Raw genomic sequence first — 17280 nt, forward strand, 5'->3', positions numbered from 1 at the left:
TCCTCTCTCACCTTGTTCATAATCTCCACCCTTGTCCACTGGGAATATCATGGGTGTTCAGAGCCCAGATAGGATACTATGGAAGGAGGCAGACAGTGTTGAAAGGAAAAAAAGTAAATGTCACAGCCCCTGTTTTGAATGATTGGCAGGTGATTTAACATCATCTTACCGCTTCCTATAAGGACTCATTTCATAAACCCTTCTAAAGTATGTCAAGGGTGTAATGTCAACGCAGTATTATTCATACCACCAAACTGCAGATGTGGTTTTGTTTCACACTAGAGAAGAGAGATTCCAAAGAAAATAGCCCAAATATATTTATCCCTTTCCGGTTTTAAGATATAAGTACCAACTTACTTTCCACAAAACAGCAACCAGTACCAACAGCAAGAGGAGTCCAGCCAATATGCTGCCAATCACAACACCTACTGGTACCTCAGCTTTCTCATCCGGCTTCATTATTGTAACTGGGATCTGAAACAGAGAGATTGTGTCTTAGGGGCTCATGTGAACTGCAAATAAGGTAGGATTTGGAAACCAATGATCAAGAATGCCTGGACTGCACCTATTCCAGGATCAGTGACTGGAATGCACCAAGCAATTGCAGCCCTTTCACTGGTGCCCATGGGTGTCTGGTTGCACTGTGGCACACGGCAATGCCAGCTAGGGACTAGAGGCCCTCATCACTCTTGGCTATGCTTAACAGGCCAATCTCTCTTGCCAGCTGCCTCTCCATTAACAGCAGGCCTTTCAAAGGCTCCACACACCATTGCTGTGTAAACCAGCCATGTTTACACAGCCCTAAAATCAGACTGCTGGAGGAGCACTCCTTTTCACCAAGCGTTGTCAGAGCCCGTTATCTGTGCTCAGCAGCTGTAGGAGGCAGCACTAATCACTGAGGCCAGACACCATCACATCTGCTGAAATTCCAATCCTCCTGCTGGGCAGGTGCCTCAGTCTCCTTTGCCTGCTCTTCCTACCTTCTATGAAACCACTAATGACTTGACAGATCTCATGGTGATCTGTGTTCTCCTGGGTCAACTGCAGGGATTTGCTGCAAGATGTATAGGTCAAACAGGAGCACCTCTGGAACACCTACATCTCCTGAACCACAAGCAATACCAGAGAGCTCCCAGAGGAGTATAGAGTGTCTGGAAGCTAGTTTTCAGGTGATACCCTATCTAGCTGGATTAGGTATAGCCAAATATATAATTACATATAACAGAGTTTCTTGGAGAGACATTGCTGTAATATTTATGAACTGTCAAATTTTTGGATTTAATGTTGGAACAACATGCAGTTAGCTGAAAGGTTTTTTTCCTTTCTGAAACATGATAAAACAAGTCACATTGCTTTATTTTCTCAGGGTAGTTGTTCAGTGCATTTGTCTGGAGTAATTTAATCTTAAGCTTTCTGGGAAACTTGCACTGGACTGACATTTCAGTGATTTAAGTAATTTCTGTTGGAAGGCTCCAGTGTTGTGCTAGGTGTGGTTATGTGTATTCATTTCACCAAGGCAGGATGGCTTTGTGTATTTTCTAACTGAATGGCCATAGCAATGATTCTAGCAGGTTAACATTCTGGCCTCCAGCTGGCAGTCCTTTCCAAACTGGAAAAAATGTGAAAGCTTTTACGTAAAAATACCTAAGCAGCTTCCCCATGTAGCATCAAAAGGCAATATTCATTTATTTGGCTAAACAACAACCCAGTTCATCCAATGTAATAAGCCAATTTCATATATGCAGTTTGCCTAGTAATGCTTTCTGCATTAGATTAACAGTGAAGTGGCACTATTGGAAAGGAAAATTGATGCCTAACAACAAATTATCTTTCCTGAAGTTAAACTGTGGTCAGTAAGACACCAGGCAACTGGGATTCAACTCATCTGGTGTTTATCTACAGCATGGTTCCTTGACTCCCAAAGGAGGACGGACTTTTTTAAGAGCCTAATTCACCCTAGTTATTTTCAGGATCAAATTTAGGATGAGATGAACTGCATTTCAGAAATACCTGTTCTTTCCAGGGACTAGGTATATAGAATATGGATAAGGCAGATATTAAATTGGATGTATCCTACTACATCCATTTAAATTAACAGGGTAAGAAGGGAAATAAGCTCTGTTTGCTTCTGTACTGCCTGTTCCCAAGGAAGTGTGAAGGGCAGACTGGGTATCCCTGTTGGCCTGACAAGAAGTACCGTGCTGGGTACTGACTACAAGTGTCAAAGTGTCTGCTCTAGGGAGAATGTACCTTCACAACCTGGCACATTTACCAAGACTTCTCACAGGGCACTAGATTGTTGAGTAAAGGTCAGGCTGGAAGTCCCCAAAAGCCACTTGGTTTCCAAGGAACCCTGTGGAAAACTTTCAGGGTCTGTTCAGCTATTGCCTCAAAGGTGTAGAAGTCCCAGTTGCACATGTTTCAATGGCTGGGGGAGGAATTGACTTTCATTTTTCAACTGTCATTTGAATAATTAAATTCTAGTTCTCCTGAAACTGCCAACAGAACTTCTGGTAATGTAGATTTGGCAGTACCATGCTTCAAATGTGGAAAAATACTTATTCATGAGTTACCTAAAAAACCTGTGCAATTACCTGGAATATTTGCATTGTATAGTAATGAGCTTCATCGCATAATAGAAATAATACCATGCCAAACTGAAGCACTCAGAACACTTCAAATACTGGCATGTAATTTTTCTGTGAAAACATATTTCCTTTGCTCTTCAGGCACTGGAGGTTTTAGTGATTACAAAATGGCTTATTTAGAGGTTCTTCACAAAAAATAGAGTGACCCATGAGGAACCAGTGATTAAAAATGGTATTGGATGACGATCATACCACACAGTGAGAGAGACCAATCTGTAACTGCTTTGTACACATTTAGTTGAATTCTCTATTGCCTGTGAATGAGCTATGCTGCACATTCTTACATATATTTGACTCATTTACTAATTTGCATTTTGCTTTTTAATAGCCTTGGTTATTTTATGGGTAAAATAGGCTATTAAGTCCTGTAAAAATAAATCTGAAATTAGTACTGCAAATGGAAGAGTGTTCCTCTCAAGACAGACTAAGAGAATAAGGCGTCCTCTTTTATTACAACAGTAATTACCACAGTACTACTATATTCTTCCAGAGTTTTTTATGTTTGTGTATAGAAAGCTTGGAAGAAGAATTCAGTACTAATAAAACAGTGGTATGGAGACTTCTCTTGAGATTAACTGTGTCCACATAGTCCATATGACAGCTATTCCAAACGCTAAAAATATTCCACATTCCTTTACAAATGAGATTATTTTCTGGAGAACTTTGCCAAACATTTGTGTAGAAACCTCAAACCATACTCTTATAAAAGTAAGTAAAACTATAAGTCAGATTTGTGAGCAGGTTTCCCAGAGCTCATTTATCTATAAAAATTAATTCCATTGCAGCAAGAAAGCCAAATCTTGATCATTTCATGAACAGAAAGCTCTCTGAATTTCAGAAGTTTCTAGCTGACTTTTTCTCAGAGTTCTACAATTTAAGACCTACAGGTTTTAACTATATCTGGTTTTTATAGCAGTGGGCTGAAATGAAAACATTTTAATAGCTTAAGGGACTTGTATATAGTCAAATGATACATTATTTCAACATAATCAAGTTGCTGTGTACTCCTAAAGGATGCTGAAAATGAAATACTATCACTTTAATACAGTCAAAGATAGAGAAGTTGAAAAAATATATTTAACTATCACTTACAGTTAGGGTATTCTCTCCAATGATAAATAACTCAGGGTTATTTGTATCAATTTTTGCTTCTGCAGAGAGTTGTAATGTCTGGAAAATTAACTGAAAGGGAAGATTAAAACAGCTGTAAAGTTCTGTAATAGGGCAACTCAATTAAAATGTAGATATTCTGAAAGTCCTTGAAGTCTGATGTCCTTGAAATGAGGACTTCACAGCCAGAAAAGTAAATCACAGTATTAAGAAAATTATTTTAATATTTTTCCCCAGCAAACATGTCAATCAAAGTAATAATATATCAGTAATCCACTTAGCAGTGACATTGAGGAACTGGTTTTTCTTTTTCTTTAATGTACAGTTCAAGCAAAACAGAAGGAAATATTTACGTAACCCTTTTTATAGTTATTTCAAAGCTGTCAGGCAAGAGATGGGGGGAAATAGCAGTGAGAAAAGGAGACACAGCAACAAAAGACAGATGGGAATATATCTCTGGCCTTTGAAAGAAATGGAAACTGGATGTTCTTTTACTTCTCCCCACCCTCACTTCTATTCAGTGCTTCTGTTTTTCCCCATTTATTTTTTCCTTTCGCTATGTGTTCCTCTCCACGTCTCAAATTCTGACATAGCTCTCTCAGCTAAAACAGAGATGATGTCAAAAATCCTAAGCCAATTCCTATTTGAAAAGGGACCTTGTGCCAGATCCCACTTCTCTCTGTGGATGTACTGGAGGAGAAGTGCATGGCTGTGCAGACACTGTGAGTTCACTGCTGCAGTTCCACAGCACCACAAGGAATGGCCTCAGCTCCGTGGGAGCACAGGACCACTCTCTCCAGCTGACCCAAAGGCAATGCCTGCTCTGCCATTTTGCCTCCTCAGCCATTCCTCTGTGGCAGGGCCAGGTACTGTGGGCAGCTGTGGGTCTGCAGTGGCCAACAGACCAAACTGACTGGCTCTGCAGTGAGTTATTGCATCCCTGCACTTAGGCCATATGCCCAAGTAGTGTGTCCTGCACACCTAAAAGTTTAGAAAAACACCTGAGCACTTTTCAAAGCACCTCAATTCCTAAACACATCTTTTCTTTGCTTAGCAGGTACTGGCAAGCCTGGAATGTCCTTCTTGGACAATGGCTGATTGCCACTAAATAAAAAGGTTGATAATGTGCATGATTGAGAGAGTGCTTGCAAGACTATTTGTGCTGAATTTTTTACAACCAAATAGAAAATTACAAAATGGGAGATGTGAGGAGAACTGTCACATATGAACTTTCCTTCCCATCAGCCAGTGATGGTAAACAAACCATTCCCATCACTTGTTAGTGAGGGTAATAACCTTTTGTTCAAGTCTCCACCTTCTGCATACCTAACAGCACTAACAAATGGTCTTGACTCAGCTGATTAGGAAAATACAAACACTAAAGACAGACAGATGCTTTTTGTCGCACACTGCCATAACACATTTAACAATATCAACCTGACCTTTTCCTTTTAACAGTTGAATGCTGGAGCTGACAACAGCCCTGCTGTTAAATGTCAATACCTGCCACAACAATCACCAGACACACTAAGGAGACTGTGTCATGCTCCTGACGCATTAGGCAAACCCAGGGCTCCAAGATCATTTGGTTGGTTGCCCAGCTAAGAAGCAAACATGGTCTAACTTCAAAAGTCTGGTAACTCATGATGAGTTATATCCTGGAGGACACATGATGATTGAAAACAGGCTGAGATATTGATTGTTTTTTGAAGCATCCTGTAGGTCTCTAAGCAAGTACTGTTTCTTTAACACCTACTCTAATAAACACAAAAAATCAATTAAAGATGGTTTCCACACTTTCTCTATCAAATAGAGCAAATAGAACTGGCAGCACTAACAGGGCTTTGGTATTTTGATGTGATCTAAAATGACCACGATCTGTGCTGTGATGTTCAAAAGCTAAAAAGCATGATTATTTTACAGACTATGAAGGTACTGTGCTCTGCTGTCCTATGATGAGTTTTGTGGAAACTGTAGTTCCCCAAGAATGATTCTAACAGATGTAGGAAACTTTTTTTTCAGCAGTGAAGGTTGCACTATCATAGCATTTTCTTAGATTCTGTGCTGAAGTTTTATCGCCTCCGTTATGCAGCCTCACTACTTTCACGTTCAAGTTTTCAATCGGGAAAAATAACACCAATACAAAGTAAAGGAAGGTCTTTCTAGACTGAGGTCTCTGTACTCCGTAAGTACTCTGAGAGTACTCTGTACTCTCTTAGTAAGGTCTCTGTACTGGACTTTGAAAAATATCAGGAGTTTGAAAATACTTGAATATTGTATTCTCTATAAAGATGCAGCTGATACTCACGGCAGCAAAGGTTCCATTCCAGATTTGGGTGGACACATTCACAAAGTACTCTCCCTTCAGTGCAATGTGTTCCAGTTTGCATGAGATGGTACTGCACTTCACGTTCTTACAGTTCTTCCAGGGGAAACAGCAAGAAGAAGCAACAGCATGCATTAAAAATACACTTTAAAAAATATTCTTGCAACATCTAGAATTTTTGCCCTTGTCCTTGCAGTTCTGTACATACAAATTAAGTGCTTACAGGATGTGCTAAAGCAGATGCAGTATCTGAAAGAATATCCATAGGCTGAGCTCCTGCTCTGTAAATGAGGAATGCCACCCCATCACAGCCTTCATCACAAGCACAGCAGTGGGCTCAGAAGGTCAGCTCTGCTTCCCTCAGCTCAGAAGGTCCTGCTTACTGCAGCCCTGGGTTTTACTCACCAGTTCTTTGGAAGCTCTGAAGTTCTCTTTCATGAAAGATGGAGAATAAGGTCTTTTCCCTATTTGCAGTGGATTTATCTGAGCATCACAAGTAACACCTCTGACCTAGAAAAGATGGCAGGAATGAGAGTGGATGACATGCTACTTGGGAGTTTATACTTATTGTAGTAATATATATTTCCAGGCTTAGATGGTGGCTGTTAAAAGCTGAAGTGTGAAAACGGAATTCTTTAGAAAACTAAAAGTATGTGGTTTTGGTCAGGAGTAAGTAATTCTTATGACACTTTTTTTTTGTCCCTAGATTGACCTGAAGGGCTTTTCCTCATCTAATAATTTCATTTTTACAATAAATTTCTCAGGAACTTGGAGAAGGACCTAATTGAAGAGATCCAGATACTCCACATCTGCAAAGTAATAACCTAGTGTACTGCTGGCATTGTGGTTCCCTCTTTATGAGGAAGGGACAAGGAGAAAGAGTATGGATATGGATTCCCTTAAATTAAGCCATAATATTGGGGAGATAATTAATGTTTGTAGTACTGATAAACTCCCAAAACAGAATTCAGTTCTATACCTCATCTGTGGTGACTGCAGTTAGGTACATCAGTGGGTTGCCTTTGCTGGTCATTTCGGGAAGATTGATTGTTACAGATGCCATCTTTACTGGAATACTTCCTGTTGTTACCTGCAAAGCAAGAAACGCAAGAGTTAATTCAGGAAGCTACACATAAATTATTTGATACACCAAGAAAATTAGAAATAATGGATGAGTATGGAAGAACTGGACTCCTTTTATATCAATTTTTTTTTACTAAGACACTGGAGTAGTAATTTTGTGAATAGTAAAGCAGAAAGTATATTGTATAGCTCCAGTTTCCTGTCTGTTTTCTTAGCAGAGTTCATATTAACTGCATGAAATATGTTTTGAAAAGCAAATGTTCTGCCATGGCCAATAGGCCTGTTTAGTCCTTTGGAGTAGCAGTTACAGGAATGGAAATGGAACATAATTTAACTTTCTTCCACGTTGCATATTTGGATCTACTGTTTTTTTCTGTGTTATGTAATAAGCACTGTGATTTGGCAAGTTCTTGCATCAGGTTTGAGCCCTTAACCCTTGCCAAACTTCAAGTTTCAAAGTCCAAGCCTGCAAACACTTGTTTTTCTTTATCAAGTTGTCAAGAGACTCTGTGAAAAAACAGTCGAAGCTGGCCTGAAGTTAAGCATTAACCATCTTCTAAATATGTACACAGTGCAGGACCAATCCCTCCCCCATTCTACTGGTGCAAATGTCATCCTTAACCTTATGAAGACTCCAAGAACTTATGCTATTTGCAATTTTTTTTTCCTTATTTGACTTATTCAAAAGCTTCAAAATCAGACAATGAAAGCAGGAGTGTTTTTTTAAACAAGGTTTTGGGAGCAGGCTACAGAGGGAGCTAAGGCAACTTCTTGAACCAGAACAAAACAGACTTACTAACCTTAACTGAGAAGTTGAACATGGGGCCAATATCTTCAAAGTTATTCACAGTGGAAGGAATGTTATGACCAGAGTATACTTCATAAAAGTTGATATTGGCAAGCCTGGTTAACAACCATAAAACAATACATTTCAATTTGGCAGCTGCTTTGAAAACATATGTTACTGGATATGCCTTTGTGAAACAGGTCAGAAGTACAGAGAGAGAAGTCAGTCACTTAGATTGTTGTTTGAATTTTACGAAGTTGGTTAAGAAAATGGTGTGCTGAAGCCCAGAGCTGGAACAAACATGTGAAATTAAGACAAGAGAATTGTACAGGATACAGGCTCTCTCAGGCTTCTAGACCCTGCATTGTTTCAGGGCCATAGTGCAAACAACTTCTCTGCACACAAACTGCAACATTCACCCTTGCAGTCACCTTTTCACTCAGGAAGGGCCTTCCTGACTGTCTCCCTTGGTATATCTGTAACTGGCTGGGGGTGGAAACACAGGCATCACCCTGTTTATGTAGATGGCACATATCACATAGCCCTCATAGTCCTCTTTGGGTCACATTGTTCAGTAATTATGAGGTTTAAAATCCAGAATTTCCGAAATAACACAAGGGTGGTTTCAGCTCACTGCAGCATGGAATGGCAGGTGTGTGATGGAAGGGAACGGTGCAAGGAACTGTGGGTGCTTGAGGAGCTCAGTTAGTCGGAACCATGCTCAAAGGCAAGGAAAACACCCCTGTGCAGTGCATCACACCCACTGCTTGCTACCTGTGAGCAGCTCCTCTGCTAAATCATGCCAGAACTGTATCTGCTCTTCATCATTACCTTTCATTAGAAGGCTAATTTGAACAGTCAAAAAGCAATCTGGTGAGTTAACAATAAATAGAGGCTATTACAACTCCTACATCAGCTCTTCCTGTTCCACAAGGAATCTATCATCTTTATTGTTCTCTCCCTGTTTAATCTGGGTAACATCCATGAGTACCATCCTAATTTAATGTGTGTACAGTCTCACAGATGTGCTTCCTGATCAATGGTGGTCCTCCATACTGCACTGTGGATCCTTTCTGAACCTCCTCTTTCTCCCATGGGCCCTTTCCTTGAAGGACTTGCTTACAAGGACTCCAGTGAAAACACACATGACATATTTTCTGCTTTCTCACTGCTGAAGACTCCAGTCCTTCCAAGATGTGGAGTATCAGCTTCCTAGTCCTTTCAGAAGTCTCTGGAAAGACATATTGCTACATCTTCTCCTAGAAACTCAGGAAATTATCCCTAGAAAGACTTAACTTCAGCAAAACAATACTTTTTTCTCAACTCTTGTATTTCAAGGGATTACTTCTTGGCTGCATCTCCTGCCTCAGAAAGAACTAATTCCAGGTAAATACTTTCTAAGCCAAGTTATGCCATGGCTTAATATGCATTTTATTTAATTCTTTAAAATTTATTATCTGCAAAAATAACTAACTATTTTCTGGCAGTAGGTATTCCTTCATTCTTTGATGTGCACATGAAATTGAATTTTTTCATATTCAGGAGATGTAGCTGAATTCAAACTCTTGTTTTCCCTTGAATAACTTTTATAGATTCCATTATTCCTCACTTCTGAAGCATTTCATTTCAATCCATATTTCTCAGCTAATTAAACCCACTGATTCAAGTTTGCACCATCTGAATTTCCTAAGAAGCTAGCCCTCTGCACAGATGCTCCTGCAGTCTCTGCTGCTGCTGGTGAGGTCTCATGCAACTTTCTCAAGAAGCTGAAAGAACTTGAACCACTGACTTAAATGCTTTTCTGCATTTAAAATAATCTCAAAAATTCTGCATGACTCCAAGACTGGTGCACCTATTCATGATGCATGTCTCAAATATTTTGAAACTGCTTCTGCAAAGAAGGTTGTAACATAATCTTCTGTACTGTGGTCCCTATTCCAGCTCATCCTACACAGCAGCCAACAGTACTTGTAGCTATGGTAATCTCTGAATATTAATTTCCTGGATCCATAGTTGCTGTGCATCTTGAAGCAGCTCCCTCTTTTAAAAATTTTTGTTATTCTCTAAATAAAAGAGAATATCTACTGGGATTTTTAGATCTATTTATATTTACTAATTTTTTAACACTTTGGGATGAAAAAGCATTTTTGATCAAGAATTGGTGACCAAGTGCATTAAGTGTAATTACATGTTGATCCTAGAAATGCAGTATTTGGGAGAGATAAATAAATCCATTATTTGATGAAAATTCAAACATCCTACCTTGATCCAAGAGTGATACCCATGTATTTTTGTTTCAGTTGCAATCTATGTTAAACTGTAACTGAAATAATTCTTGTTTGGAACAGCAACAGACTAATTACTGTTTGAGTGCATCCCAAATCACCAAGTGTTTCCAGGGCTCAAGATAAGGACTTTCAAGAGCACTACATGAAGATAAAAGGGCTTAAAAGGCTTCTGTTGGTCTCTCTCCCCCCTGCCTTCTTAGCTGCCTCTCCTTACCTTTCCAGGGTAAAGGATCTCTCTTGCAACAGCCCTGACCTGCCTTCTACATGGGCTGGCACCAGGCAGAGGGGTAGGTTTGGGCCAGAATCTGGATAGGTGCATGGGAAAGCAGGATGTCTGCTTCCAGTGACAGTGCAGCTGCAGCAAGGGAGAATCTGCCAGGTGTACCTCAGGTTTTAGTTCAAACCATTATCTCAAACTGCTAAAAAATTTATATTCTTGCTCTAGGTTCAGCAGATACATCCATAATTTTTTTCTTTTTTTTCTTTCCCTCCTTTACTGAGGGAAGCATATTTTTCCTTTTGATATTCCTTTGTTTAGTTTTGATCACTGTAACTCCAGTTTTGATCCAATGTCATTACATTTGAGCCAAGAAGCCCAGTGTTATTATACAGTATATACTATTTATGTTATCAAAACCACGTGCACTGTTTGACCTTTTTATCAATTCTGCTCACAGGAGCATCTGTAACAAGTGTTTGGAGGTAAACACGGGTCCACAACTTTCCTAATTTTTCACATCTAAATTTGGTTGGAAGGATGGACAAATCTGCAACTACTGGTGAAGAGGGAATTTCTTATGACTTCCAAAACAAAAGCAAAGCTTCATTATATTTTAGTGGCCTTTCAAGGCTGTTACTTCAAGTAGCTTGTCAAAATGCCCTTGTCTGTTACATACATAAATCTACATCTGTTACATTACATAAATCAGCATACCTTGTGAAGTGAATTTCTGCATCATATCGCAAAGGAATTGATAAGGCGACCTGGTTGTCCGAGTCTTGCTGTTCCTTACTTTCACTGTTCATCAAAACACATTTGAGTCAGGTGTAAAAATACTGTTTTATACAAATAAACTTTTAATACCTAACTTGCTTTCAGATCATTATGTACTTTACCTCCATGCACGAAAACTTAGAACTGCCACATTCTGAAGATTTTTAAGGTTGAAATCAAAGCTAATATCAAATGATACCTACAGAAGAGACAAGTGACACATAGTAAACAAGTTGGTACAACATCCCAAAAGACATTATTCATGTGTGTAACAATCTAGAACTGCCCTCTATACATGAATTCTCTACAGATTTCCATGTAATATTTCGGTAATGTCTTAATAGTCAGAATTAATTTGTTCTTACATTCCCCTACAAGTTGGCATTCTTACATAAACATGAGTCATTTGCATTTTAAAATTGTGTACAACTAGCTGTAAGCTGCAACAAAAGGTGTTCACAATTTCTTCATTTTAAACTCCAGCATTGACACAAGCTTTGTATTCACTCTTTTCTTCCATTTGTTTCAGCAGGTCCACTTTGAGCAATTCCATTAACATTCAGAACAGGCTGAACTTTCTATATATGACTTTTTTTTTCATTATTCCACATGTCCTACCACAGGACATCATGCTTCTGTTCTTTCAAGCAAGTTTCCTATTGCTATAGCTGATTATGTTAGAGGCTAGAACCCAGTTTCTGCTCTGCCCTTGAGGAATAAGAGATTTCATGAAACTGTGGATATCCTGAGGTTTATGGTATATATGAAAAAAAAGATATGCACTTCATCTTAGGGCTGTTTGGGCCTCCCATCTCCTCCCAAAACAATACTGCTTTCTTGAAGAGATGAGTTTCACTGAGCAGGTGAGGGAATTACCCCAGATTCACACTGCAGGGGGGAATTGATGGGAATTGTGCTCAGTTCTCAGGAGCCTGCACATGATGCTCTGTGCTTCTCTGTCCCCAGCTTTCACTCTCCAAAAGTTACATAACTGCAGCAGCATTGGGAAGCTGTGGGTTTTGACAAATGAGTTTTGAGAATCCTTTGTCCTTTAATCTGACAGGGAGTCACATATTTTAAGCCCTAGTCTGCTTATTATAATACCTCTGTTGTAAAATCTAAGAAACATTTATCAGCAATAAATGCAAACTTAGGAAAAAACAACAGCAGAGAAGGTTTTGGGTATCATTCAAGGTTATTTAAACATGCTAGCTGTACCTGTTGTCCTGTTCTGAAAACAGGATAGCTTATTTGGCAAATGACTGTACTTTGTGCTGTTCCTGTTTGACACGAGACTTCAGTCCCATCACTCTGCAGAGAAAACAGACAGAAACACCATCTTATGTCAGGTTTTGATAAGGCAGAGAGAGGTGTGTACCTTCAACAGCATATGTATTATGGTAAGGAGGAGTGAAAATAGGTGTTATGGCAGTAAATCCTAGAGATGCAGCAGATAGGTGGGGCATAGGCAGGGTCAGGAGGAAGTCACAAGGAAGGTGACAAGGACCATTCCCACTCAATTTCTTGTAGGTTGCAATCATCTTACTACAACTTTGTGCTGAGCTTGGAAGGAGGAATACAGGCCAGAGAGTACAGGTCACCTCTACCACTAACTTCTGTAAGTCTTTTTTTTACAGAATTTTTACAGAACTTTTGCAGATATATTAACACAGTCTTAGAGCTGGAAGAAATGAAACTTTCTGTAAGAAAATCTGCCACACATAATAGTTTGTTTACTACTTTCCAGAATATTGGCTTGTCATCATCCTTGATTCAAAGACAAATTCACAGACCAGAGCCAATTATCAATCCTTAGAGAAGAATTTATTAAAAAGTACTGTCTTTTGTAAAAAAACATTCCTACTAGACATTTACCATTCATGAACTGTGCTACCAGAAAAAAAAAAACCACAACAAACCCTCAAAACAAGACCTCCAAAAAGACCCATATATACTCAGTTTATGTTTTTCTTCCTGCCTTGAAGCAGGCACATTTTTGGTCCAAACTTCACTTGCAGGCTGAAGTGCTTCTAAGCAAAAGAGCATCTAACGCAAAAGAAAATTCTAGCTCGAGTGTGGTCTTTTGGCAGGACTGAAATGAACAATCTTGCTGCACAACAGGATGGGGAGGTAGAGGGGCACCCCCAGTGCTGTGTGCAGTACTTTTGCCAATTCATTGTTCAGAATAATGCTGTTGTTGGGCAGGAATGAATGCTATCCCTCCTCTCCCTTCAGTACAGGGATTGCTCTGGATTTCACCCCCAGGATTATCACGTACCTCTCCAGTAGGAGCCTGACCATATAAGCCAAGCACTGAAATCTGCATTTCATCCTTTGGGAATTGGGAGCAACAATTTGAATTATAGGTATACTGCATTCCCCAAAATAGTATGCATATTTCCTCTCTTTTGCTTTCTCTAAGATAAAATTTGTTGGAAGAAGAGCTTTTGGTATAGCCATCATGTCAATCTGATTAACTGTGTAGCTGGAACACATGGCCTTGGCAGTAACACTATTTCTAGATCCAAAGTCTGTGTTTTAAGGATTCATCATCAATACTGCACATCTGATTTATCAAATACAAATTCCCTGTGGCACAGCAACTGCTTCAGGCATGCTGCTGGGAGTTAAGCAGATGTAGGTGCCAAGGCCTAAAGTGAGGAAAAGATGTCTGAGGTGAGGTCAAACTCGAAAAGTAGCCAGTTTTTATGCTGAGTTGGAAATATCTCTCCTTGACCTAAATAAACTGATCTGCTGGGGGAATAATTCTGGTATCCAAGAAAACAAATTGTGAGAGAGTTTTTTATGCACATTCTTTTCTGGAATAGGCACTGCTAGAAAGGAAAAAAGAAAATTCCTCTGAGAAGTTCAAAAATCAGGGGCAATTACAGAAACAGTGAAGCTGGGTATCACGCACCGGTAAAGAAGATGAAGCAAAAAACAAGTTGTCTGAAAATGTAGCCTGGATTCTGGTGTTATATGCATTTTCCTTTTTATTTCTCAATTTCACGTTGAATGTTAGTCTTCTGTTTTTGCTGCTGACAATAAACTGTTGTTTGCTGTTGGAAAATAAAGTCCATTGTTGTAAATAGAGGTACTAGAACAGCTGTGGATCAGGAAAATGTGTTGCCTGAAGCCAACAACAAATAACAAGCACAGCAAGACATTTCCTACATTGCACACACTTAAACACTGTGCTTTCTAAACCCTTTGGCATAAGAAATTCTGTGATGGTGTTTCCTGAAACCAGATAGATTTACTGTATTCTGTGCAGGACTTTGATTATGTGTTGTCAAAGTGACTGCTGAATTTTCAAGGGGTCTTCCCTGGTGGGAAGGTGGACAGAGTGGGCAGCCCACATGGGCATATATATGCATATACATCTGACATGGACTTAGAATATGTGCTGCCCAGATAGCTGATCACAACTCCCCACTGGCACAGCTACTGCAGGATCCTCGCTGCTCCCTGTAGGAGGGATGAAAGCAGCTGCTGCAGCTGCTGCTGCTCTCCCATTGTGCTCCCTTTCCCAACAGCGGCCAGTCACATACAATTTGTCCAAATACTCACTATGTCCTCATCTCTAAGGTACCAAAACTTGGATTGGTCTAAGCTGACAAGAGTCCTAGAGTCCTACTTCTGTGTTTGTATCCCTATCCTACCTCTTTTTCCTTGATTAAATTTAGATTAAAATGCCATTGCTTTTTTTATCCGTGCTGTTTCTAACTAGATGTTGAACTGGAAAGGCATTCCCCTCTAGAAATTAATCTAAAGCCTACAGACAAACCAACTGTTGAAAACACTGGACACTGGACCTTAACAGTTCCACTGATTCAGCTCTTACCCATCATCTGCCTTCTGCTGAACATTCAGAACAAGATCACAGACACAAAGTTCATCTTCACCACAGTCTTTAATAAAAGGAATCTAGGAAAAACAAAAACATTTCCTGAATGACAGGGCTCAACTTTTAACATGATATGAAGACACTAGAGTGCAAACACCTTCAAGTTGAAACACATTCTTGGTTTGCAGATAAGAAATCCTCTGAAGGACATTAAAAATCTTGACAAGTGAACGAGTGAACTGAATAATGTGTTGCAACATGTCAACTGATCCAAGAACGGTACAGACAGGTTACTCTTCAATGACAACAAAGGTGATGTAGTCAAATTAGTTCCATCCCTCTTCTCTCTACCCCTTTACTGAAGAATAAACTGAAAGCATTCATCTTTGTCATCAACTAGAAGTTCACATCAACGGTGACATGGCTGAACTGACACGCTTGTTATGTGCTACGGTGGCTGACGTGTGTGTGTGTGTTTGTGTGTGCGTTTGTGTGTGCGTGTGTGTGTGTGTGTGTGTGTGTGCATGTGAGCAAGCTCACGTAACACAGGCAAAGGTATGAAAGGAACCAGGGGACACTCCTCCATGTGACTTACACAAAGCACCAGTTTTCACTTGCATGTGTTTCACTTTGGTGTTTGTGGGGGCCACACATTATGGATGTGTATGGCCATGCAATTCTGAACAGTAAATCTGCATACTTACACTATAGGCCACAGATGCTGGAGAAGATATGTCCAGGACAGGGCTGGAGCCAGGATTTGCAAGGCCAATGTCAATGCGCATACTAAGTGAATTCACAGCATCTGAAGGCTCCTGTAAAACACAAAAGGTTCAGATGATGGCAGCCAGCACAGAAAACTGCATAAAATTGGTAATTTCTCTTGTGAATTGAGAGTGCACAGTAAAATAATACTTGCTCTAAACAAGGAGAAGCAACAGTTCAAAGCTTCATTTCTTAAAGAAAATAATTTTGTGTGATTGACCAGTGTGGGCTCCTCTAGATTGACAGTTTTCAGTGCGATTTCCATGATAAAACTGATTCCTGGAGACTGTGCACATCACAGTAACTACTAGGGCTAAGGAACATGCAGATTGTCTGCAGCTGTAGGAGCTGGTCGTCAAAGCCATCACCAGATAGCTTTCATTCTCAGATAGCTTTCATTCTCATCTAACTGCAGAAGTCAAATTCCTATTCCACTCTGTCTTACCATCACAAAGAGCATCTGGGCCTGAGTGACACTAAAACACAGTAAATGCCATGTTTCCTCTTTTTTTCAGTCCTGGATGAATCACCATCTAGCCCTGTGGCTCACTGCTCCACATGGCACTAAATGTGATCAATAGGTCACTGCAAACCACAGCAGGGACAGAAGTCCTCCACCTGACCTAGCATCATGCAACAGAGCTTAAGGCAAGCCTCAGGGCTCTGTTCAGTCTTTGGTTCTGGAGAAAAATGGAGACCTGCTTATTTCTATTTAATTCCTTGTTGTGTACCATGGGTTAGGATGCATGCAAGTTCTGCCTAAATGTTAGTCTGAAGAAAACATCTGCATGTATGTTTTAGTAGTTCTTACAAAACAGTCAACTCAGAGGGAAATTAAAATCTATTGAAACTATAGACCATGGGCTCTGTTTTACACCAAAGCTGAATAACACAATTAAGAACCCTCTTTCCTATCCTAAAAATCTGTACTGAATGTGACAGTTATTAGTTTCTATGAAATCATAATCTTATTAAGTATTTTTCAGCTCGGGGGATTTGGGAAATATAAATAATTCAGTATACCATCCATGAAATTCACATTACAGACAAAAATTCATCCACGCCTTCCTCTGATCTTTTGTTATGCAAGAGTACTTGCAATTGCACTTACTTGTACACTGAAGACATCATGAACACAATTCTCTTCATTATGCACCACAAGATCCCTCTGCATGTATCTTTCATTATTTTCTTTGAAAAATCCTCTAGAAGTCACTCTGGAGGACTGAAGATCTGCATCCAATGTTGCATTGTACTTTATAGCTACAAGAAGAATAACAGTACATTTTTGACTGAGCATGGTTGCTGTGATCTCATTACTATGCTCAGTATTACAGGGACCAGGCTTTCCTGACCACAGTAAGTATTTAATGTTTTTCATAGCTAAACACAGAGCAGTTTCAAAATGAAAATACTTTCTCTGGTGTTTTCC

At 39.7% G+C, this 17280-nt stretch overlaps 2 protein-coding genes across 2 annotated transcripts in view; one reads left to right on the plus strand and one right to left on the minus strand.

Annotated features, from left to right (window-relative positions):
• The window catches only part of LOC131570939 (molybdopterin synthase sulfur carrier subunit-like), a 32360-nt gene extending 18056 nt beyond the window's left edge, over positions 1-14304 (plus strand). The window contains exons 7-9 of the transcript XR_009275930.1: positions 12767-12854; positions 13472-13602; positions 14065-14304. The gene's annotated coding sequence lies outside the window, so the exon portion shown is untranslated. The remainder of the gene's footprint in view (positions 1-12766; positions 12855-13471; positions 13603-14064) is intronic.
• The window catches only part of ITGA2 (integrin subunit alpha 2), a 48667-nt gene that overhangs the window by 3343 nt on the left and 28044 nt on the right, over positions 1-17280 (minus strand). The window contains exons 16-28 of the mRNA XM_058823383.1: positions 16960-17111; positions 15788-15898; positions 15081-15163; positions 14154-14295; positions 12455-12547; positions 11359-11435; positions 11177-11260; positions 7968-8070; positions 7064-7174; positions 6490-6594; positions 6067-6180; positions 3741-3830; positions 358-474 (exon numbers count right to left, since the gene is read on the minus strand). Coding sequence (XP_058679366.1) covers positions 358-474; positions 3741-3830; positions 6067-6180; positions 6490-6594; positions 7064-7174; positions 7968-8070; positions 11177-11260; positions 11359-11435; positions 12455-12547; positions 14154-14295; positions 15081-15163; positions 15788-15898; positions 16960-17111 — 1382 coding nt within the window. The remainder of the gene's footprint in view (positions 1-357; positions 475-3740; positions 3831-6066; positions 6181-6489; positions 6595-7063; positions 7175-7967; positions 8071-11176; positions 11261-11358; positions 11436-12454; positions 12548-14153; positions 14296-15080; positions 15164-15787; positions 15899-16959; positions 17112-17280) is intronic.

The sequence above is a fragment of the Ammospiza caudacuta genome, chromosome Z (genome assembly GCF_027887145.1).
Source record: "Ammospiza caudacuta isolate bAmmCau1 chromosome Z, bAmmCau1.pri, whole genome shotgun sequence".
Classification (NCBI taxonomy): Eukaryota; Metazoa; Chordata; class Aves; order Passeriformes; family Passerellidae; genus Ammospiza; species Ammospiza caudacuta.